Source organism: Spodoptera frugiperda, chromosome 9 (assembly GCF_023101765.2).
Source record: "Spodoptera frugiperda isolate SF20-4 chromosome 9, AGI-APGP_CSIRO_Sfru_2.0, whole genome shotgun sequence".
NCBI classification, from domain to species: domain Eukaryota; kingdom Metazoa; phylum Arthropoda; class Insecta; order Lepidoptera; family Noctuidae; genus Spodoptera; species Spodoptera frugiperda.
Genome location: NC_064220.1, coordinates 801,637 through 826,768, shown reverse-complemented (window position 1 = coordinate 826,768; position 25,132 = coordinate 801,637). Strand labels below are relative to the sequence as shown.

Genomic DNA, 25,132 nt, shown 5'->3' with positions numbered 1-25,132 from the left:
TCACACCTAGCAAGGTCCATCAGACCTCTATGTTTACAAAATATAACCGCTGCTGACCCATTGATTTTATGTTTGTGACCCCCTGTTTACGACTCGCCCGCTGATAACTAACCGGAACTGCATTCTGGTTCATTTTCATTGATTTAGGAACAAAATATCGGAAAGTTTTATTGGTACGTCTGACGTCATTGCATCTGCCACGGGCGAGCAAAAAGATGGACTCGCTTTACAGACTACATAGATTTAAAAAAGTGGTATTATAAAGTTACCGACGTAGCTAAAAGGGTTAGTAAACTCAAGAGGCAGTGGGCGGTCACATTTGTCAAAGATGACCGTTGGGGTAAACATGTTCTAGAGTGGAGATCGCGTCTCGGTAAGCGTAGTGTAGGGCGCCCTCCAGCTAAGTGGAGTGACGATATCCACAAAGTAGCTGGTAGTGGCTGGATGCGTTGGAGCTGAAGTTTGAGCTCGGTGGCGTGCCATTGGAAAGGCCTAAGTTCAGCAGTGGACGAGAACAGGCTGATGATGATGATGAGAAGTATTATAAAATAGACATCGAGTTTATAGAATTTGTCATTAATTATTTGATGAAGACATTATTGCAGATAATTCTCTAATAATTGGTTCTACTGAGTAATAGTTAAAGTGTACATAGAAGAGGATAAAACCATGGATATCGCATCTATTAGTAAACAAGAAGCACGTGTAAGCGAAGGTCGCCACAAATGACATCCAATTTCATAATTTCGCATCGATCGGCTGCGACCACGTGTAACTTTGTCCCTCGAGTGCATCCTTCTAGTTTATGACAACTAATTTACTCTTGATCAATATCAAACATGGCTCCTATAGCTACTTTAACAAGATCAAACTATGTATTGTATATAGCTACCCTATTAGAAATGAAACTATAGGTAATATACAAGGTTATGTTTTAACACGTAAATTGCACCTATGTTTTGAAAATTGTACACAATTTTTCAACCAGTCAGATTCCGTCAAACTTTTGAAAGAGTTTTCCATCTGTAAATTATATTATTTGATCACAAATTAATTCAAATAACCTTCAATTCTTTATATTATGTCTTTTTTCAAATGACTTCTTCCAGTAGGAACGAGGTGGTTTTTTTTTGTGGTGGAAGCGGTAAACCCGCTAGGTAGTCCGCAGCTCCGGATTAGGTATCAGCCATACTAGGCTCTAATTCTTTATTCACGAAATCTGTGTTCGCTACAGCAGCAGAAAGTTCGAAAATTGGCAGTCGTTACCGAATCGATATATCTGACTAACATCTTAAGAAAACTAGTAAGAGAAGGTGGTTGTGTGTCATTTTATGGACTATTTGATAATCAATTCTGCTGCCAAGTTATGTGGGACAGCACTTGAACTGTCCGCAACTGGGGCACGATCTGTTATAGAACAAACGATTGTGCCATTTGTCTTTGTAAGTTAACTGTGACGATATTATAATGGTCTTTTTAATGAATCATATTAGGGAATAGGTATAAAAATAATAGGGTTTTTTAAATTTTAGGGGGCTTTTTCACCAGATATGTGCTATGCTACGTAGCTGTGGATTCTTTTGGCTTCCACCAATCATATTCATTGGTAGCACATAGCTTAGAACTAATGGAAACGACTCAGTTGAGCTATGTTTTTGTATGGTAAGATGCGTGCTATGGATGGCTTTCCGACTATCGATACATCGCATCTTCCTCGCACAGCTACGTAGCTTAGTATCAATGGAAACGGTCACATAGTTTCACAGCTTAGCTTACATCTTCGTAGCATAGCTACATAGCAAATCTCTGGTGGAAAAGCACACTTAAACTTGTATCTTTCATACACCTAGAAGATTAAATGCTTCTTTAACAGCGTAACTGCTTACGCTACCATAATCATTCATCAAAAATGCTGACCAAGCGATCTAAACTTCAAATTCCATAATACATTGCCAGTTAGATTCTGATAATGCCAAGTTCGAAATTATATAAAAGAGGGAAGATATAAAATTACACGAAATGTAATATTCGAATGGATACGGAACCCGGCTACTGGCGTATCTATGATAATGTCTGGAGTCTTGCCAAACGCCTAATGGCAAAACTTTAAAGCTCTGCTCTTTACTTAAACACGTTCAGTGGTTAGATACTATCAACTATTGACGATATTTTCTGTACTATTCATTAGCAATCGTTTTAAGGTCAAGTAGATTCAGATATTTTTCAATACCCAACATGTGTCAGGTTTATTTGACCCTAGAGGGTAACGTTTAGACCAGGGTTTCTCAAAGTGGGGTACGGGAACTCCTAAGGCTTCGCCATTCACGACGGCAAAGAGTTCGCGTCAAGATTATGTGAGAGTGGGTTATCATAGGTATGCAAACCCATTCTCACTTTAGTTAGTTAGTTTTTATCATGACCACCTAATCATACAGAATCAAACCGGTAAATACAGAAATCGGCTTGATACCGACTCAGAATTAAAGTTAAAATTGTCCAAAATTTCTCCTAACATTGAATCCATTTGCAACAAGAAACAAACACACATCGATACAAATAACAAAAATATTAAAACAAACACGTAAGAATAATGTTTCTGTATAAAGTTAAGTGACGTGGAATATTCTCAAGAGATATATCTTCATTGAATTTGTTGAACAGATGACGTGGTCCCACAAAGGGTGTCGACTGAGCTGACGTACCCCACATTACTTATACTCGATTTGTATTCAAATCGAGCTGGAACTGCTCGAAGTAGGCCATTATGTACTTGCACACGTGGAAATAAGCTCAACTAAAGCATTCGTATTGAAAATGCGAGCGATTTGTAATGAGAATAATTAGTGCTGAAAGTGAAATATTATTTTGCAGTTGAACAAAGGTACTTATAAGTTTGAAATCGCCAACCGTCATTCAGCAAACGCGGTGATTAATACTCAAACCTTCTTCATGTAAGAAGAGGCCTTTGGTCAGCAGTGGCCTCGTATAGGCTATGTGTACAAAAATGCACCTTGAACGATTGTCATCTATGTGTCTACATGACACTAATTATTATTTTTATTAGGACAAAGATAGATCTATCAAACCTTCATCACATTACTCTTGCTTCTAAATGGAAGCACCTAATTATAATTGGCCTTGAATCTAAGCCTTATGCTCATAAGTTGCCTTTACGATCACTTACATGACGTCAATCTGTTGTTTTTGGAAGCTTTAGACAGGAATCAGTAGCCAAATCACTTGTTAATTATACTAAAACAATGGCACAAAGTCAAAGTCAAAACATTTATTTCAATTAATCCTAAATTAGGCACTTTTGAAACGTCCAATTAATCAATAAAGTCTATTTTAAGTTCAAGAACATGGTCTTATTAATCTATTTCACCGTGTATGCTAAGTTTCTCCATCTAAGTGACGATTGTAATTAACTATGTTTGACCTACTTTCTCACTAGAAAAAAATGCTAAAACAGGAAGCCTAAAACACGTGACCTTTAACTTCAAATGCAAACAAGACGTGTTCAAACGACCCTCCATACTAGGTCGACTTTAAAAAAATATGGAGGATAGTTTACATAACATTGACCGTCTTCTATAATAAACTGCATACAGGCTTCGTAGAAAACTGGGAAATATTTTAGTGTAACACCAGTGGCTAAACAATTCCCGTATCAAGGATGCGGCCTTGCATCGAACCAGTAAAATTACCATTCACTATGTGAGGTTATTAGGGATGTCAGCTACCATTTCTATTTATTTTTATTATTTTATTATAACGTCACGCCTTTAATCCCCGAAGAGGCATGCCCATTATGGCACATAATGCCACAATGTACACCCACATTTCACAATTTATATTGTAAGTCCCATGTAATAGTGAGCCTATTGCCATATACCGGGCACATTTCCAGACTCCGTGCTACCACTGAGAAATTTTCGAAAAACCGAAAAAGCCCAGTAATACTTCGCCCGACCCGGGAATCGAAATTTCTATTTATCTCACTGACTTTTACTGTCAGACTGGATATATCGTGTTTATTTATGAAGTCGAACGAGGAAGTGCTGTTGCTAAGCTAATTTGTATGTGAAGGTTAGTAGAGTGTTCACCTTGTGTATTAGTAGCTTGAATTAAATATGATCACTTTCCTTTGTGATACACGTTCCACGTAATAGCTAGCAAGCTTATCGAAATTGAACCTAGCTTCACTGACAGACTATTATTTATTTCTTTATTTGTTGGCATTTCAAAACTACCTAATTATAGTTTAATGGAATAAATGATTTGAACTTGACTTTGAATTAGTAATTTGTCCAATTATAAACTATAATTTAGAAATTATAAGAAGCTAGCTACAGTATTCTTCTCCATTTTGTATAATAAATATTTTTTGACTTTTTATTATAGTTTTACATGTATGGAGATATTTGCTACAGTATTATTTGGCAACCCTACAACGTTCAAAGACTGCTAAGCAAGGGTACGCTGCGCCAACTAGCGATAGATACGTTATGTGTCCATTTATGTAAACCTTGTTACCAACGCTGTTGGCGTTTTGGTGTTAACTGACGGGCTGTACTGGCCAAAACTAGGTTGTTATCTTTTATTAGAGCTTATAGTTTACGAAAATGCCATACTATGTAGTATTCGATTATGTTTTCATATTTTAGAAGAAAAAGTTTACAGTAATACCTTACTGTTGTTTTTATCTGAATATTAGATATTTACTAGCTGACCCGGCAAACGTTGTTTTGCTTTATATATTATTTCTGGAAAATAGATAGTAGCCGATTCTCAGGCCTAGTGAATACGCATATATTTTCAGACCTAATGTAAACATCGGTAAAGCCGATGGAAAATAATATCCCACTAAATACTATAAGAAAGAATCCATATTTCCCACTACAAAGACTGATGATACATAGCTGAAAAGATGAAATAAAAATTATGAAAAGTTGAAAAGTCAGAAAAGAATCCAATTCTCTTGTTAAAAAAGTGGTGTAAACAAAGTTATCAGAAACCGGTAGAAGTTTCCACAGGAACGTGAAAGATCATAATCATAATATTTATATTTTCCAATAAAATTGGAGATCTCATAAAACCGATGTATCCTCAGCCACCTCCCACATGAACCACGATTATCAGCTGATACATTCGCGCTTCTATTTTAGACGCTCCAGCGACGCGGAAGATGTTTACTCATTTTAAAGATTGAATGCGAAATCTATTTTCGATTTTCCCACAAAATTTTAAGACGCATATCGTTATGTAACATTTTATAATTTATATTATAGGATAGAGGAATGCTATGTGTTTTGAGGAGCTTTGCGTGGATATATAAACAAGAATTCATTAATCGGGTTTTTGTTTTGAAGAGCAAAAAACATCTGTTTTAACCTATTTTTGTTTATGTAATAATATGTTTGTTTTTCCTTGTAGTATAGCATGATGTTTAGAACTTTCCGTTGGTTTAAGTATATTTTTAAATCAAACACAACATATCAACTGGTGAACATAGCCCTATCCTTTCGTTGTTGAAAAGGACATGCGTCTAGTGGCTACCTTTTTTATTGGGAAAATCATCCAGTGATGACTTCAGACTCTTACTGACTTAAAACCCTGTTCCTACCCTGAACCAGAGGCCCGGTAACCTGCTAGACAGTCCGCAGCTCCGGTTTCCAGAGGCTTCTTGCGACTTATTATTTTTGCTTCTATAGCAAGCTTTTTATCCATGTTACTTAATCTATCGCTGTCAATCGATCAGAGAGTCACGGTAATAGCATTGAAATCAACACAATACAAACATCATACATCAATGCTAGACCATCCACTTGACATACTGTCCTTCATAAAGACAAAATTATAAGATAATCACAAAAAACATCTATCTAATCTGAATCACAATTTTAATGTTACATACAAAAAGAAAATTAGAATGATGTTTTAAAAGATTATCGTACTCGTGTACAAAAACAGTTTAATGAAAATTGTCGAATCGACAACAATTTACCATCTACCTATAATAATCTACCAATCTCTTTCTATTATTACTTTAATATTATAACTGTGGCAGTTCGTTTGTTTGCATGTTTGTTCGTCAATCAAGCTGTAACTACTGAACGGATTTTGATAACATTTGGTATACAGACAGGGTCTGAGCTGACTTGGGTGATAGGATACTTTTTATCTCGGGAAACGCAGATGAAGACACTGGCAGAAGCCAGTTAAATTTATAAAAATCTTTCAAAAAAGCTAACTCCTATTCTACAACTAATAAAATTCAATACCAGTGCAAACTAACAATTTGCTCCAGGGAGAAGAAAACACCAGTACACTCGTACGTTACAAAAATAAATAGCAACGAGCGGTTGGCGCCGTGCAAGTTAAACACACACCGGAACGTACAGACAAACAATTGGGTACAGGTTTACTATTACCAGTGCTGGTCACAACTGAAGCATTGCTACTGAACATACAACAAACTAAAGTAAAAAAAGACACTAAAGAGAATGAAATGGAGTACAGAAGATAAAAAGTAACCCTAGTCTTGATTATCATAGATCATACTGCATTTCATTACAACATGTTATTAGCAAAAATGTTTATGAGTCGCCTGATAGTAAGCGGTCACAGTAACCTTTATTTTTTGAGGGAGGGAAAACATCCATGACTCCCGCCTATAGCATAGTGAGTCCAGAGGAGAGTCAGACTCTTACTGGTTAAAAACCACCCGGTTCCTTGTCCTGTTTCGAGCCAGAGCTCCGGCAATCCTGTAAGTTGTCGAGCCTAAATACAGAAGAAGAGATCACAGAACAGACGTTTGTTATTACTAGTGGTCGCCTAGTGGTCGAAATTCGACCATATACGATTTAATTTACAATACCACTTAACATACGTTCAAGGATAATTTTTATTTAACTCAAACTCTTTTATTTAAACTCTATTCATATGAGACGTGAGAATATCATCGCAATGTCTATCGATTTTGACGTTTTGTCAAGTACGATCAGATACTATGCATGTGTGTGTAATGTTTTATTTATTGATTTAATGTACTTTATAAGCATTATTTTTGAAAAATATTAGCGTTCTCCACTTCTCCTACACATAAACTATAAGTGTACCAAATTTTATGCTCCTACGTCCGCGCAATTTTCGTAAAAAGCGGTCCAAAGTTTTTGCATCACGTATTAATATATAGATTCAATATTAGAATTTATTTTTATGGAAAATAAAGGTAATTATATTATTTGTAATTTACGGTCATGTTTATGCAACACACGTATGTTCTAAGTTTTCCTTAGTTGACTGGACTTTGGAATTGCGATTACCATTATTATAATAACTATAGAATCTACAATGATCCTGTCTTGTTTAACTAGTGATTGGAAGCGAGATAAGGCGTTTAGAACTGTGTGTGTCATCCTTCTTGATGTTACACTTCGAACTTGACAGAAACATGTATTAATATGACTGCACGGTTGGTGCGGTGGCTGGGCAACTGGCTGCTGTGCAACGGGTAGCGGGTCCGATTCCCGCACGGAGCAACCCTTGTGTAATTCACAAATTGTTGTTTCGGGTCTAGGTGTCATGTGTATGTAAACTTGTATAAACGAACCCACGACACAGGAGAAAATCCTAGTGTGGGGCAACGATTGAAATAATATCTAAAACTTTGTCCATAGAAAATGACATATAGTTACCTAAACATGACAACGCAAACATTGATAAAGCGTATTTTTTCTTTCATGTATAACATTATTTAGAAAATAAACATGTTAATTGAACCGAAAACACCGCAGTTCCCACGATAGCAACTCATAATTTCCATCAATTTCTCTCATAATCCCTAAAACTACTTTACCAGATAAAAGAAGATGTTCTAACATTTTATTTAGAGCATGTTCACACATTATATACAACGTGTTAAAGTTTTAAAACTGTCATCACGGTAACAGAGGACGATGAACCTTATCCTCCTCAAATGGGATCGATTATGCCATTGAACTCAAAACAAAATGGGGCAGGTACACATTCGTTATATCAACATGCCATTTTCTTATGAATTATATTAAATAACATATCGTGAATCATACTGATACTATCATTTCTTTAAAAACTATTCTTGTTTCTCCTTTGATATTTGAAAATACTTTGTCATATTATAGTTTTGTTTTGTCTTATATTTGACGTGACCGTATTGGATGGCCATTGACCGGATTTCCACGTTTTGTAGCAAAAATAAATATTAAAATTAAACATTAGTTTAAAATATTTGCAAACACATGTTCCTTGTTGCAATATAGACGGAAGAACGTTGGCATTGTTTTTAAAAGTAAATGTAAAAAGCTTGTCATAACCTTTGAATGGATGGTAGATCAGCCACTCGGCAGAGAAAAAACTAAACTCGATTCCGATGGTCACACAAATTGTAGCACAAAAAGTAATAAGGAATTTGAAATCCTAACAATAGAAGCAATCAGTGAAGTCGTGAGACCACCCCTGGTGGGCAATAAAGACCAAAATGACAATCACTTGTAAAATACTACTAACATCAATCCGTAACCGCTTAAAAGCAGCCGCTGTCAGCGAGAAATGGCCACAAATAAACAAGAAGAAATACTTAACCAGTACATACATACATAACCTTACGCCTGTCTCCCATGGGGGTAGGCAAAGACAATGGAACACCAATTGCCACGGTTCTTACACACTTCTTTCGCTTCATCAACAGTCATCAGTCTTTTCATGCATGCTCGTCAGTTAAAGGTACTTTTAATTTGACCCCTTTTTAATAAATGCTTAACCAGTTCCTAAAATAACTAACGATTGAGCTACAATCCTATCAGAATCATTAGACTTTAAAGATATGTAATTAAAACACATTTTACACTGCACGAGATCACCATTTAAGTTCGCGTATGACATTTACAACCTTTAAGCCAGTTTTTGCAGTAAGTACGATACTATCAAACGCACGTGGTTTGTATATCAACGAACACAGATGACTTTGTTAGATTTCTCAGTAAAATGACCCTAAAGGAGTTGATGACGTCACAGTCTGTCTGACCTTAGATGCTAGGAGGTTATCCATGTATGGCCAGATGGATACGGCGTCTTTGAAGATTTGATGGTAGAGGGAATTAATTAAATCGGGCGTAATAATGGGTTTAAATATCGATTAAGAGTCAGATTCAATAACTGGTCTAATACCAAAGGAATTGATATAGGTATTTGTTGTTATTTCGTTGCGGGATCCAAGACAGTCATACATGTCCCTGGGATCAGCAGGACTTCAGTAGTCCGGTGTTTTAATGATTGCACCTACTGTTTACGTCCTGGTTTACGGGCTTGTCCCATTAACATATATGTTAGATTTTTAAAGATAGATTTTTGACGTAAGCTTCGTATAAAATGATGAACGTTATCTTGCCATGTTGTAATATGACTTCTTATCTTGTTTTAATCAAACACAAAACTGCAAACAATAAAACTACAAGACCTTAAGGAAAAAGAGACAACCTTAATACAAATATCGGAAGACCGGAACGAGAAAAATATTGCAAAATGCGGCCACTGGGTAAACTCAAGTAATTCTAGAAATAAACGTTGCGCTATTAACCTTAACAATAAAAATGTTAACAAACCGGAAATGTTCAGGGAAGAAACAGATAAACATAACAATGAGGTAGTAAAGTTCAAAGGCGATGTAAAAGCTAAATTATGTCAATTTTATGCCTACCCTTGAGAAGTGAAGTCTGTATTGCACAATGGTTTAATTGTTCATGAACTTTCGCGTTTTGCACTAATCTACATTAAATCAAAAGTATTAAATCTATTAGCGGGCTGAAGTGGCAATGGGCAGGCAACGTCGCTCGAACGACTGATGGCCGCTGGGCCAGGAAGGTGACCGAGTGGCGACCGCGGACCGGAAGACGTAACGTTTAACGGCACTAGATGGACCAACAACATCGTCAGAGTCGCGGGGAGCCAGTGGATGCAGGTGGCGGCTTGTCGTTCTACGTGGAGGACTAAGGGGGAGGCCTTTGTTCAGCAGTGGACTCGGCTGATAATGATGTCAGACTCTTATTGAGTGAAAACGACCCCGTTCCTACTCCTGCTTGTCGAACCGGAATCACAGTAACGCAAGGAAGTCCGCAGCTCCGTATTTTCCTTACCTTAATTTTCTTTCAATTATAATCAGTATAGTTTATAACTACCACATGTGGGATATATATAAAAATATTGGGACTTGCGCCCATTAATTCAGAACTTTGGTTTAGTTTGGATGATTTATAAAGGGCTCGTAAATCATTCGGATCGTAAAATTGGTTTTTATAACTGGTTTTACACTTTTAGGTCGGTTTTGTCACAAGATATCAGTTTCGTAACATGCGTAACGGTGATTTTATCTCTATACGGCATTATTGTTGTTTTAATAGCTAACTGCCCTACTCAGAGTCATTTAATGGTTACTTAACATAGTCCTTAGCAATTGTTTTCGATATAAAATTGTTACTAATGAGTGCGGCTGTATATTATTATGTATAGAGCTACTAGCTAGTATATAAATAAACGCATGTGAATTGGAATCTTGTTAATTTTTAAGCAGAAATCTTCAATCAATTGAGTTTACATTTTGTTTCCACGCTGAGTTTACATGATCATAAATACTTAGCAGTTCAATTTAAATGTTCTAAAAGATGGACGTGAGATTAGGTACCGACACTGAAGTATCTCGTAGTAATTAAAAATTGTAAATGAACATAGACTTTTCGCGTTAACGACAGTGGAATATTTATTCTAAAGTGTTTTTTTTTCATTGACGATTTAAATGCTTACGCATATTGTCGGCACATAGCAACTTGTTCTATTTCAGGCGTCCAGTTCCTCTGACCCATTTACTGTGTTTCGAGGGCAGCGCTGCAATGACCCGGATTCGATACCCGTGCCACGCTCGTACGTGGACATTTGCGGAAATGCGAATTTGAGACGATAGCCTTGTGCAATTATGTTGCTTTATTATTTATTTTGTTTCCTTGGGTGCGTTGTGTTAGTTAGTGCTGTTTTGTAAGCATTTGCTTCGTCATTGCATCCTTCTCCAGCTATTTATATTGCCTAGTCCATTTTTAATTCATATTCATTAAATGTAAAGATGTAGACAGTATTCTTTGTCTTTGAAATCTAATTAATACCATTTTGTTTCAAACTTTGATGGATACTTGCAACTTCACGCCTTTTATCCCCGAAGGGGTAGGCAGAGGTGCACATAATGCCGCTATACAATTACCCACTTTTCGCCATTTGTGTCCCATGTAATAGGGGGCAATGAGCCTATTGATGTATAATTCAAGGACCTGTATTATTTTTGCAAAACAATAGGAACACCAGTAGTACAGTGGTTAGTAGATAAAGAAACAAAAACAAAACACCGAAACCCGTACAAGTAAATGTTCTTCGTAACAACCAATTAGGCGCTACAGTTACACCAAATTACATCACTAGGGGGTTATAATAGCAGAGCAATAATTCGGCCTTCACCAACTAGTTGATTGATACCCAGAACAGGGTTGGGTTAAATTATCGATAAGTGTGCTGCAATTGGTGCTTCCCATTGGAAAATGCTCAATACTGAGTTAGGAAGCCATGTATCTGAGCGTCCGGACACGTTTCCTATAGTCTTAGGAAGAAAAAATGTTATGAGGCAATTCCGTTTTTAATTTTAACTTGTAGTATGCCGGGAACGCAGATCTACGCGAGACACAATGTGTTTTCTATTGTGTCTCATATATCGATAGACAAGAGGTTAAAATAAAATGCATGTTGAGGTATGCCATGACAATGAGCATCGAACTAAACTAAAATGTTAATCGAGATTGCTAATGAAAATGAACTAAGAATAATAGACAGATTCTGTCAAAGAGAACATGTGCATGAAAATACGAGGAAAAGTCGAGAGATGAAATAAAATATTACTTGTGTAAAACCTCACACATTACATTACAAGTGAAAACAATAATATTACACAATGAACAGCAGTAGATCCTTTGATTCCGTTTGATTAACATTTTTGGCACGTCTACGGAGCTATTTAGCGCTGTTACTCATATGTATGTTTTTTTAAAGAAGTTTTTATATCGCACTGTTTTTAATTTTTCATTTCGTTTCTTTATATTTCTAGAGTTATGTTTTCCTTTATGGCTGAGTCATAAGAAACAAACTAACTAAGACTACTTTAAGTAGTTACTTATAATATCAATGAATAATCCTATAATAGTATAGTACTTTTTAAGGGGGAAAATCATCCAATATCTTTCCCGCCGTGGGCGAGGCGAAAGAGAATGTCAGACTCTTACTGACTAAAAACCACCCCCGTTCTTACCTTCTTTCAAGCTCAAGCCCCGGTAAAACTGCTAAGTATTCCGCAATAGTACTTACCAACTCTAGTACTGACTCTTACAACCTTTTTCTTACAAATTCATGTAGAACATTAAAATCAATTTATTCACAAATTTATGTAACATCATTCACATTGCATTTCTACCACTTAATCGATATTCACACTGCAATGGTTACGGACTAGGTCGTGAATTTGAGTAGGCGCCAGCCGTTGAAAAACAATGCCCATTAGTCCTTGCGAAGAAATCGTTTTGGCAAAACAACTGCGCCAAGATTGTTAGCATTCATTCGGCGAGTATTTTTAAATCGTTGTTTCTTTATAATTCTATAATACGTAGGTCAGTACAATTATATTGTTTTATGGTAGCGACAAAGCAGCTTTGTATGCATTTTAAAACAATTAGGTGAAGACTATGAACGGTGTCGTTCTAAAGCTTAATAACTATTGTACTTTAGTTCATCAAAAATTGAAAAAAAAGAGTAGCATTTATTTAACAGAATGACAGGCACACAAATAATACAAAGAAAACAGTGAAAATAAAATAAAAACAGAAATTAAAAATTAATAAAAACAATCGCGCTTGCCCACGACAAAAAGGCCTCAGGGACGAAACCAAGAAGCCTTGTCTTTACACACGATATAATAAATTTATAATCATCTAAATAAAAGAATAAGAGACGTGGACATACGATCATATGTAGATGTAGAACTTTGTAACTATAACGCATTATTGTTTTACCAAAGGCCTTTTCATTCATCAAGCACTAGAAACTTCAAAAGAATCGCCATTAATATAGATTCAATATAGAATTATGTTTTAACTGATATCATTTGTAACGTCTGCCAGTAGACACAGAGCATTACTGTTGCCGTATCAAATACTTGCGTCATCAAGAATACGTGCAACGCTTTTTATCTTAATGCCTTCAGAGAATTCCGTTGGGTTTCCCACAAGGAGCTATCTTGGGGCCAAAATTTTTAAAACTTGTAATGAGAACTATAAATTTCTAGAACCATGGACTATTTAGCTAGGGTGACTTTACACCTAGCTTCACTGACGGACAGACTGACAGACTATTATTTATTTCTTATTTGTTGACGTTTCAAAAGTACCTATATATGGTTTAATTGGAATAAATGATTTGACTTTTTGACTTTTGAAGGTTAATCATAGAATACATATAGAGTACGACATTTACAGTATAGTTAGAATAGAAGATGAATTTCTAAAACGCATAAAATATGGGAGAATGCCAGTGTGTCATTGAAATATAATAACTACACGACAATAATGTGTAAATCTTTTGACATTCACACAACATCGAGTCGACAAAGTCTGTACACGAAAAGCAATAAACCTCGACTTGTGGTATATTACTGAAATAATTTGCGATGTGTATTCTGCTTCAGGAAGCCAGTGAAATAAAAACTGCGGTGAGGCAGTTAGATCTGCCTGTGACGGGAACAGTGCCAAACCGGACAGTTGCAGTACTATCTATTTGTCTTCAAAATTGTATAAAGCATGTGAAGTGAATTGTAGAATGTTTTACATAAGTATCTTTATATTAAAGTAAGTAAATACGTCGATGCTGTTTGATCTTTGTTGTATTTTTTGAAAAATATTTATTTCTTTTGGTAAGTAGTTTTCCTATGATTCATCATAGTATAATTATGATTCATCATAAAACCGCATGCTTATTAAAGTGTAAGAGTTCTTTTCCACCAGAGATGTGCTATGCTAGGTTGGTGCGGATGCGTTTGGCTTCCACCAATTATAAATTACACATAGCTTAGCACTGGTGGAAACAGACTCAGCTAAGCTGTTTTTTATATGGAAAGATGCTTGCTATGGATGCGTGTTATAGACCCTACTATCGATACATTGCATACACTAACCGCGCATCTTCCTCGCACAGCTACATAGCTTAGTATCAGTGGAAACGGTCACATACATAGTTTCACAGCTTAGCTATTACATCTTCATAGCATTGCTACATAGCACATCTCTGGTGGAAAAGCACCTTAGGGCACTTCTACAATTGACCCAATTTCCACCTAGGTAACCTCTAAAGACAAACCCAATATTACAATATTAAATCAGAAAAAATATCTTCGCCAATAAATTTCTAATATTCTAGTGGAAAATTCATCTTCTTCCCGGTCCCTATTCACGTGCAGCATCATAAATCGTAATACGTAGCGTGTCAGCAACTCTGTATGTATGTATGTATGTATGACGCACGGGCTGCTGTCACAGACACCGCGGACACGGCGCCTTCCGTGCTCAAATAATATGTAGTAGCTAGAGAACTCGATATTCTGTGTGTGCTGGAATTTTTTACAGCATCTACAGTTGCATAGTTTGAAAACTATCGTGATTAAATTTGAATATTCTATGGGATATCCAGTTAAAATTCCAACACTTTTAGAGGGCTTTTCCAACAGAGATGTAATAGCTAAGCTGTGAAACTATGTGACCGTTTCTACTGATACTAAGCTATGTAGCGATGCGAGTAAAATGAAGATGTGCAGCTCGGGTATGCGATGCATCGACAGTAGGGAAACTATCCATAGCACATCTCTAGTGGAAAAGCAACCTTACTCTAACGATTGAATATCAAGCTAAAATTCTAAAACTCTGCTCCAAAACCTCTCTCTAATTAAGAGCTACGCAATGTTACCTATTGTGTTAAATTGAAAGCAAAGTTAGATATAACTCGTTGGAAATTTTCAAGTAATTCAATGATTCGCTAAAGAAAAGAGAGGCTATAGAAAATCTGTATAATATTTTACTTGAATAGAAAAGGAGAAGACTGTCTCGTTAATCGAGTGGTCACAATTGCGACTGCCGAACAAGGGGTCTCGGGTTTGATTCCCGTGTCGAGCAAAGTATTACTGGGCTATTTTCGGTTTTCGAAAATTTCTCAATGGTAGCACGGAGTCTGGAATTGTGCCCGGTATATGGCAATATGCTCACCCCCTATTACATGGGACTTATAACACAATTGGTGAAAATGTATACATTGTACAATGGCATTGCATGCCGTAATGTGCAACTCTGCCTACCCCTTCGAAGATCGCGTATATAGAAAAGGAGAAGATACCTTCCCATTTTATGAATTCATCTATTGTACTCACAATAAGTATATTACCATTAGTTAAATGTATGTTAATTTCCACCACATAAGTAAACAACGACATAAAATTATGAGTTTATTTATCAGAACCACTGAGACCGACTAGAATTTAGATTATAATAGACTCCTATTCATGTGGGTTTGAAGCGGGTAGAAAATTCCAGTACTTTGAAAGCAATTTTGCTTATCAGTCGCTATAGAAGTTATGATATAGGGTAATTCCAATTTCATTTCATTCTGGCTTTTGTAGGATGAGCTTTGAAATTATACTTTGTTCAAGCAATTAGATTATTTTGAATTGAGTGAATAAGCAATTGGATAATTTTAAATCTGTCGCAGATAATATTACGTAGGTATATAATGTCCGAATACTCAAACGCTACTCAATTTTAAGATGCTCTCAAAACTAGTTCTGTCTCTATCAATTCTTTATAAAATGACAGAGATAGCACGATATTTAAATACAACTTAAAATTGAGTAGCATTTCAGTATTCGGGCGTAAGTCTTGGAAAGATGTTTTGAGACAGATCCGTCAGTCCGTCACACACTCTCCCGCTGCGAATGCTGTCAATCAGATTCTGCAGTGGTTACCAACCAAAATAAATCAACGAAACAGTTAAGTGACAAATGAAGTATCTGGATAATGAGAGCAGCCATTCAATATTATTTAAGTTTTTGACTGCCAATAGAAAACTGTTGAAGGCAAATCCTCCGATAACGTCGGTCACCGGTGACCCACCACGGCGTTCAATGTGTTAAGATCCCAAAGTTTCATTTTTTTATGAAATAGGGCAAACAAGCAAACAGATCACGTGATGGTAAGCGACCAGTGCCGCCCGTGGACACCAGCAGCACCAGAGGTATTACAGGTGCGTTGGCATTTAAAAAGGAATACTCTTTTCTTGAAGGTTAGAAAGTCGTATCGGTTCAAAAATACGTTGTGAAAGTAACTTAAAACTTGTGTTTAACAAAAAAACATACCGACATATTGAGAACTCCTCTTTTTTGGGAAGTTGGTTAAAAACCAGTCGTCGATATTAAAGAAGAAAGAAGAAAATCATACAGGATGATAAAATTTTGAAATGAAAATAATATTTAATTTTCTTAAAACCATTACCTACACAATCAATAATATATTTGTCTAGCCATGAAACCTAAGTCTAGAACAGTTTTACGACTGAATATAAACGCCACTCAGAGTTCGCAGTTTTAATTTAATAGTTAAACGCTTTGTTTACCACCAGCATGTCACGTTATGCAATATATCTCTAGTTTTATTATTTCCTGTGTTGCTCTGAGAATGCACTATTATTGTGTACTGTCATAAAAATATAAAGTAGATAGTGTAAACAGTATTACGGCTTGGCTGTGTTTTGTGTTCAGATTTATTTACTGTTTTATGTATTGGAGTCATAATTGATTGAGGTTAAGTCCTTGCATCAATTCCTAGGTCAAATAAGATTTGTAAAGATATTTGATGAGATCCCGAATATTTCATTTTATGTTTAGCCGTAATCGACCCGCTGCAGGGCAAACGGAGGCCTCCTTACTCTCCCTCCACTCCTCTCTGTGCAGAGCTTTCTGTGGCCAATAATTATAGTAGATATTAAGTTCGTCCTGCCATCTCCTTTTGGGCCTGCCGCTCTACGTCGTTTGGCGTTGATTGCTACACCCAGTATTACTTTGGTTGAGATTTTTACAGTATTATTACCAAATCTATATTTAGCATCTAGAAGAGTTCGATTCATTCAAGTGAGAGAGTACAAAATGGGACGGTGCGTGAACCTATATTTTTTTAGTTTTTTCTAACTAGGTAACTCAAAACTCTAGATCTAAGTTGGCACTATTTTAAACAGTTATTTTCGCTTTTTCTCTTTTAGCAAATATGGACACTGTAATGGCGTCAGACAGTTTCAAAAATATTTCTACAAATGTTTGAGTAACAAAAATAACGCGGTTTTTGTATTCTGTTAAAAACTCTGTACCTATACTCGTACAATTGAAACTTTTAATTTGCTCAGTACGTGAACGTTGTTAAAATTTTAGTACGAAAGTTTTAAACGCGAATAAAAATGATTTATACGTAGTTGGACATATTTATTCGTATGACGAAAACTTGCTACAAAGCTTTTTATTTTGTACTACCTTTGGTATTATATTAAAGTCTTACCGCCGTACTCAGAGTAATTTAATGGTTACTTAACCCAATACTTAGTAGTTGTTTTCAGAATGAAATGGTTACTAAGCAATAGTTTAAGTAATCATCAAATGTCTCTGAGTACGGCAGTTAGGCTTTCCAAATTTATAATATGTTAGCCTGTTTGAAGAATAAAATTAATAGAACAAGAATGACACAAAATAAAAAACTTTTGATACAGAAAGGTCATTGGATGATTTTCCCCCCTCAAAAAAAAGATACAGTACGCTACATACACTACACTACCTGTTCGTGTCTGTTTTTATTTTAAGTTCTACCTACGTATTGTTTAGCTCTTTATCTCATGTACCAACAAGCTCGATGTTGCAATCGAGTTATTGAAGCGAAATGAACTTGTTATTGAAGTGACACGTGCCCAGATTACCGAGCGTGCTTCAATAAAGTCCTTGACGAGGAAAACCTATTTTAAAAAGCGTGACGTAAGCACTAAGAGCGGATTTCAAAGTCGAATAAAATGAAAAAGAAGTATGAAGATATTTTTAAACTCAATTTGAATTATAGAGGTTACAAATCGATACGGTTTCATTCTTTTTTTTTAGTTTTTATAAGAATGCGAACCCGCTTTCTGCCAGAACGGCGAAGCGAAGATGTAGCACACAGACTTAGATAGTACCTATTTACTCTGACCTTGAAAAGACCCAAGTCATGTATCGTTGTCGTATCGCCGTATTCGATTTAAAGCAGCTAATAGTATCACATCATCAGCCTATAAGTGGTCAATGCTGACCAAAGGCCTCTTCTCACACGGAGAAGGTTTGAGCATTAATCACCACGCTTGCTCAATGCCGGTTGGCTAATGGTATGGTACTGCTTATATAAATGTTATCTTCATATACATATGTATAAAAACTAGGTACTACTACTTGCTCTGATAAAAACAGTTATAAAAAACAGAAACGAGTAATTGCGTTTACCGTTATTGAACCAACAGTACCTAATTTATTTACTTTTCTTTTTTGCTATTGAAACTATATATTTAGAAGAAGGTATAACATTACTTGGGACGATAACTGTTTTGATTTAATTAACGGTTTGAGCTTTTTTTTTCAATGGAGGAACAAGTTTAATGTTTGTTTTATGATAGGAGACATAATCTGTCCACGTCATCGTCATCATCAGCCGAGAAACGTCCACTGCTGAACAAATGCCTAGCCACGTACCTAAAGATGTTCTTAGGCAAAAATACACACACTTGATTTATAATTATTCTTGGCCTTCTTCATTTCTAACTTTATGATGAACTTAAGCGCAATCTTTTACCAATAAAAAGGTAAGTATGCCTTGAAAATATTATGAAACCAGATCAAATTTCATACCACACATCTAGTTCTGGGCCCCATCTAGTTATTTTAGAGATTGACGTGTAAATGAGTTACATTGTAACCTATTTACAAAAATTAATATCATTTATATTTAACCTTTATCTTACCTGCTTATATTATCCTGTCGCTCCACAATAGTTTGAAGGCCGACTGCATCTCGTAACTGCATCACCAGCGATGCCCTCACCCCTTTAGTACACTTCAACTCTTCGATCCTCTCACTCAATACCTGGAAGAACAAGTTAGCATTAGGGTACGAATAATTATATTATTAATTGAAAATTAAAATAAGACTAGTTATAAAGCATCATAAGACAGCATATTACGTTGTGTAAATCAATAATTTTCAAAGAATTTAACAATCTATCTAATCTTAGTACGAGTTTTCTTTAAGTTTAACTAGATCAAAACGAAACGATTGGTCGGCTGCAACGAATCAACCAATCAGAGCGCTGAATGCGCTCTCGTATAGATCTCGTTAAACGTAAAACAAACTCTAACTAAGCCCTCTGATATGAAATAGGTAAGTAGCTATACATAAAAGAATTGTCACAGATCTGTAATTTAGGTCTCCCTTAAAATACTCGTAATACAAATTTATACAATTGTTAGAAACCCAATTAGGTACCGTACTACAATTCCTCAAACCCTTTTAAGTCCCAATTACCAAAACGACGCAACGTGACGCGGGCTTAAGGCTAGATAGAATGAATTTAAAAGACAAAAAGGTATTTCCTTTGTACCGTGAATAAATTAACATTTGTATACCAACGAAAAAATAAAAGCAAGGTGTTTTTTACTTTTCTTCTTTTTGTCTTTTCTGTTTCACTAAATTGAATAAAACAAAATCGCTTTCTCTCTCCCTATGTCCCTTTGTATACTTAAATCTTTAAAACTACGCAACGGATTTTGATGCGGGTTTTTTAAAAAGATAGAGTAATTCAAGGTGAATATGTATAATACATGCATAATATATCACCATTGCACGCATGCGAAGCTAGGGCGGGTCGCTAGTTTATAATAAATTATTGCAAAAAATGCTAAAAGTTTAAACAAAATTCCTTGCAATGATAATAAGAAAATTCTCGAAAGATCCACCACAGTGGTAGTCAGGTTAGCATCATGTCCTCATACATATTTAACTCATTCAATTCCGTTGCTGTGTACTCCTTGCATTATCTAAGACTTGAGAAAACTTTAGAGAGAGCTAAGAAAAACAAATCTACAGTTTTCTTCTAAGCTAAGTCTTGTTACGGAGCACTAACATAAGAGAAACTGTTGAAATATTCTTTGATTACTCATAAAACATTTTTTATGAATATGATGATAAATCGCCTCAACTAGTAACATTTTGTTCAAACGTTGCCCTACACTAGTATATCCTCCTGTGTCGTGGGTGCGTTTTCAAACATACAGGTTCACATACACATGACATACACACAGGATCACCAGATCACCAAAGAGATATTCCGTGCGGGAATCGAACCCGCTACCCGTTGCACAGTAGCCGGAGTGCAGTCAATATAATCGACCTTCGTAATATTGCAACAAAATACATATTACGATGACATCCACAGTCGATGAAGAAGTACAACAAGAAGAATACAAACCTCAACATCATCAGCATAAATCGGAGTATCAGCAAACACATCCTTCTTCACAATCACAACATTTGGACCCTGGACTCCTCCCACGAACTTCTCACAATCGAAGAAGAGAGCATCTTTCTTGACCATCTCCTCATCAACTCCTGGGAAAGTTGGGTTCATGTCGATAGCAGACGAAGGAGCGACCAGGGTGTAGTCCCAAAAGGACCATGCTCCGTACTGGTGCAGGAGTAGTGTGGTGGCCACATCATCAGCTAAGACTCCTGTTAGCTTGGAGGCTGCTGGGAAGAACCCAATCATTCTCTGCCCAGTACTGCTGTACTGCTGCAGTCTCTGTTCCAAGTTGTTCAGGTCTATGTAGCCTTCTTTTGTTTCTGGGATTTTTATGACCTGTAACAATGGAGATAGAAACTTTATTGATTTGTTTTTAAAATTGTTGCTTATTCAAATACTAGTTTGGTCTCTATTATGTTAAACTAAAAGTTTTAATTGATAATCAAAAGTTTTTACTAAGCTACTTCATTTAGACTTAGACCATTTTCTTTAGGTCCAATGTTCTACTTCTTTCAAAAAAAAAATTTGTTTGACGGCAATAACCCTAAACTTATGGCAATGGCCAGTATACTTAAGAATAAATCTAAAATACCCATAAATGTTACTAATATTATAAATGCAAATGTTTGTGACTTTATGTGTTTGTGAGTATGTGTGTATGTTTGTTAACTTAATCACGTCAAAATTGCTGAATGGATCAAGAAGAAACTTGGAACAGGGGTAGATCACGGTCTGGAATAACACATAGGAATAAGACATACTTTTTTTCCCACGAAACGGCTGGCAGAAACTAGTAACTAATAAGAAAATAAATAATAAAGCAATCCTTTTCGTACTGTTTAAAATTCAAACACAGATATGTAAATGGCGACATGGCGAGCTTTCTACAAACATAATAAGATTTGTAAGTTGGAAAATTATTGCCGATACAAACAATTTATTGGACAGAACCAATAAATATGTCTTACGTGTTTAATAAACGGCAAATATATGCTGAACAATGTCGCTAATAGAATTAAACATTGATTTAAACAAGCGAAATAAAATTGTCATTCCTTATTTACAAGACAACGACAGTCAGTTTGATAAATACGAGTGTATAAATAAACTGGCTTCTGCCAGCGGCTTCTTCTGCAGTCCAGACAAAAAGTTGTCTCCAATGGGTGTAGGCAGAGACAATGGACCGCCAATTGCTACGAATCTTACATACCTCTTTCACTTCATCAACAGTCATCAATCTTTTCATGCATGCTCGTCAGTTAAGAGTAGGTACTATTAATTTTGCCCTCCTTTAATATATCGCCTGGTCGCTATATGTCCGTCTACGCCTTCTACCGACAGCCCTATTCATATCCGCCTTGTATATTTATTTCGTAAATCTGCTTTCATCCATCCTTTCTACATGTCCAAACCGTCGTAACATTTCATTTATTAGAACCAACATTAGCAAAATACTGGAGTGCCTAGCTGTATAAAATAATAATAATAACAAGATCCCTTATTCTACGTTTTATGAGAAGCGAGACGTATAAAAAAGATGAGATACTTATTTTATTTAAGGTTCGTCTCAATCTCAGCCGGCACGAACGCCTACATCAGCTAAAAGCAGGTACTACTAAATCTACAAAGGTACGCAATTTCTACATTTTTCGTCTCACAAAGGCAAAATTTTAGGAACATTATTGTGTTTTATGCCTCAATAGTAAGGTTTTGTTCGGTCAATTTGTTTTAAAAACAGTAAATGTTTCGTATTCCCAAGAAACTAGGCTTCGAAACTTTTAGCATAACATAACGCTTTCAATTTTTATAAAATCACAAAAAAATAGGCAGTGATTTTAGGTCATGACGTAAAAAGTATGCCTACAAAATGGCGTGTCAGGAACAGAGTCCCATTAACAAGACATAAATTGCTATAGACTGGTGTCCAGGCATATTAATGTCCTACATTACAGCACTCACAGATTAATATAGCCTTATAATTGAAGGCACTCAGCAGATTGACAGGCTATAGATTAGGCTATAAATAGGTTAAAGGTCAATTTCATCTACAACCTGCGAGTATCTACGCTACAAAAAAAATCTAGCTATAAGTGTGGGAGAGCCATGCTTCGGCACGAACGAACCGGTTTGACGGGAGTGATACCACGATCCCACAGAAAACCGACGTGAAACAACGCTTTTTTTTTTCAAATTGGGGCCATTCGGGGGTTAGGAATTTACGAGTTGATAGTAATCGGGGATTGAGAAGATTGGGAAGGGAAGGTAATATTAGGTCTCCGGTAACCCCTCTCACACAACGAAACAAAACTCAAGCGTTGTTTCATGTCGGTATTCTGTGATTGTTTTGTATCACATTACAGTAAACTGTCAATATTGGTATCTAACTCGCAATCAACGTTTCAGTACGGCAATTTCTGTGTAGAGAGCAGTTTACGTACCTACTCGTATCGACTCAACCACTAATTGCTTTGCCAACTAGTAATTAGCAATTTCCCGTCATTTACCTACCTATCTACCACGCATACTTACATATGTGTCGACAATAAAAGGCTACAGCCGTTAAACACAACAAAGAAAATGAGGTTCAAATTTTTTATGGAATATAGGGCAAACAACAGACCGATCTTCTGATGGTAAGCGATCAGCGCTGCAAATGGACACCCGCAACACCAGAGGAGTCAGAGATGCGTTGCCGACCTTTTAAAAAGGAATACGCTCTTTTCTTGTAGGTTTGAAGGTCGTATCGGTTCGGAAATACCGCCGACGACAGCTCATTGCTCAGCGACGAAAGTTTCCTGAGAAACACACTGTTGTGGCCTGTCAACCATCTATATGATGGTGATGGAATGAAAGTGATGTCGTATCAGACCACTCATGTTATTACATAAACTGTACCGACCTACCATTGTTTTTTACGTGTAAAATAAATGTACTTTCATTCTTTCTTACTTAATTATAAGTATTGTTTTGTAATGTTTATATGTAATGCATTGTTTTTGTTTTAAAAAGACGCAATTACAAACAAACCATAATAATAAGCCACAACCGTAATTCATATGAAAACAGGGCCATTACAAGCAAAAATCTAAATTTAACATGCAAACAACGTTTCGTTCTAAGAATTTGCGAAGACAAAAAACGGTTAACAATACAAATATAAATTATACCGACATTATTTTAGGAGAACATTTCGAAATACAACAACATCGCATGTTTGTATGTTTCAAGACGGCCATCACAAAAACTGCTGGACAGAAATTAGTGATGTATTCATCTGCTTATTGCAAGCGTAATTAGTATAGTAAGTATTAAATGACTGCTTTGATGGTCATGTTGTTGGTGGCACGATGTTTTACATTGAATCTCTTCGCTAAAATATAAATGCTGGGGTTTTCAATTGCTTTTTTACACTACAGACTGGGCCCAGTAGGACTAATGCCTGATCCGGAGGTACGGACTACCTAGCAGGTTACCGGGACTTCACCTCGAAAAGCAGAAGTAGGAGCAGGGTGGATTTTTGTCAGTAAAAGTCTAACACTCCCACTCGCCTCGCCCAAGGCGGGAGAAGTAACTAGAAGGTGTTCCCCCTTAAAGAAAAGTGTCAGGTAAAGTGAGCTAAGTATTTACCTACTATTTTATAATAAACTCTCAGTAGAGAAAAATCTTGAAAAATATAAATTAAACTTAGTAGGAATAAACAACCCGCATCACAGTTAAACGTTCCATTAAGAACAATCTTGACTCTGAACTTCACAATTGTAAGAACGAAACAGCTTCAGTGGGAATACACGTCCTGAATTTCAATGAAGTTAACTTGTAACGTCTCAATTTTAACTTAAGGGTACAACAAGTACAAAGATCCAATATCAAGATAGTCGTCTGAAGTTTCATGAAACTTTTTGACCGCGGCTCCAGGCGTATTTTAATGGATTTCATTAAACGATTGTCAATTTGTACCTATCTACTTAAATACAAAATTAGTGTAACAAGATTATTAAGCAAGACTTTAGATTTCCATTACTGTATCTACTTTAATTATTTTGTTTTTTGGGCTTACACACGTAACTATTTGACGAGAAACTCGACTAGTTAGAAGGTTGTAGACTAGACTCAGTAGCAGTGCGACAGTCGCCGTATCATGTGTCGCGGAATGCTGCTCATGAATATGAACCTCTAGCATGGCGTCAAACAGTTAGGTGAGTGAGCCAAAAACGATAATAATTAGTCTAGTATGTCTCTCGAAAGTTATAATGTAAGAATTATAGGTACCTATTTACATTCATCAACAATGCCTAAAGCTTAAAAATAACCTCATTTACACACGATTTAATGAAAAAAACAAACCGATTATTTAAAATAAAACATCCCACAAATACATAATTAAAAAGAACCATCG

The 25,132-nt window shown here is 36.0% G+C and overlaps 1 protein-coding gene across 2 annotated transcripts in view; it reads right to left on the bottom strand.

Annotated features, from left to right (window-relative positions):
- Positions 1-25,132, bottom strand: part of LOC118271388 (uncharacterized) — a 102,882-nt gene that overhangs the window by 12,854 nt on the left and 64,896 nt on the right. For both annotated transcript variants that reach the window (XM_035587473.2, XM_035587472.2), the window contains exons 4-5: positions 20,686-21,072; positions 19,183-19,304 (exon numbers count right to left, since the gene is read on the bottom strand). In XM_035587473.2, the coding sequence (XP_035443366.2) occupies positions 19,183-19,304; positions 20,686-21,072 (509 nt within the window). The remainder of the gene's footprint in view (positions 1-19,182; positions 19,305-20,685; positions 21,073-25,132) is intronic.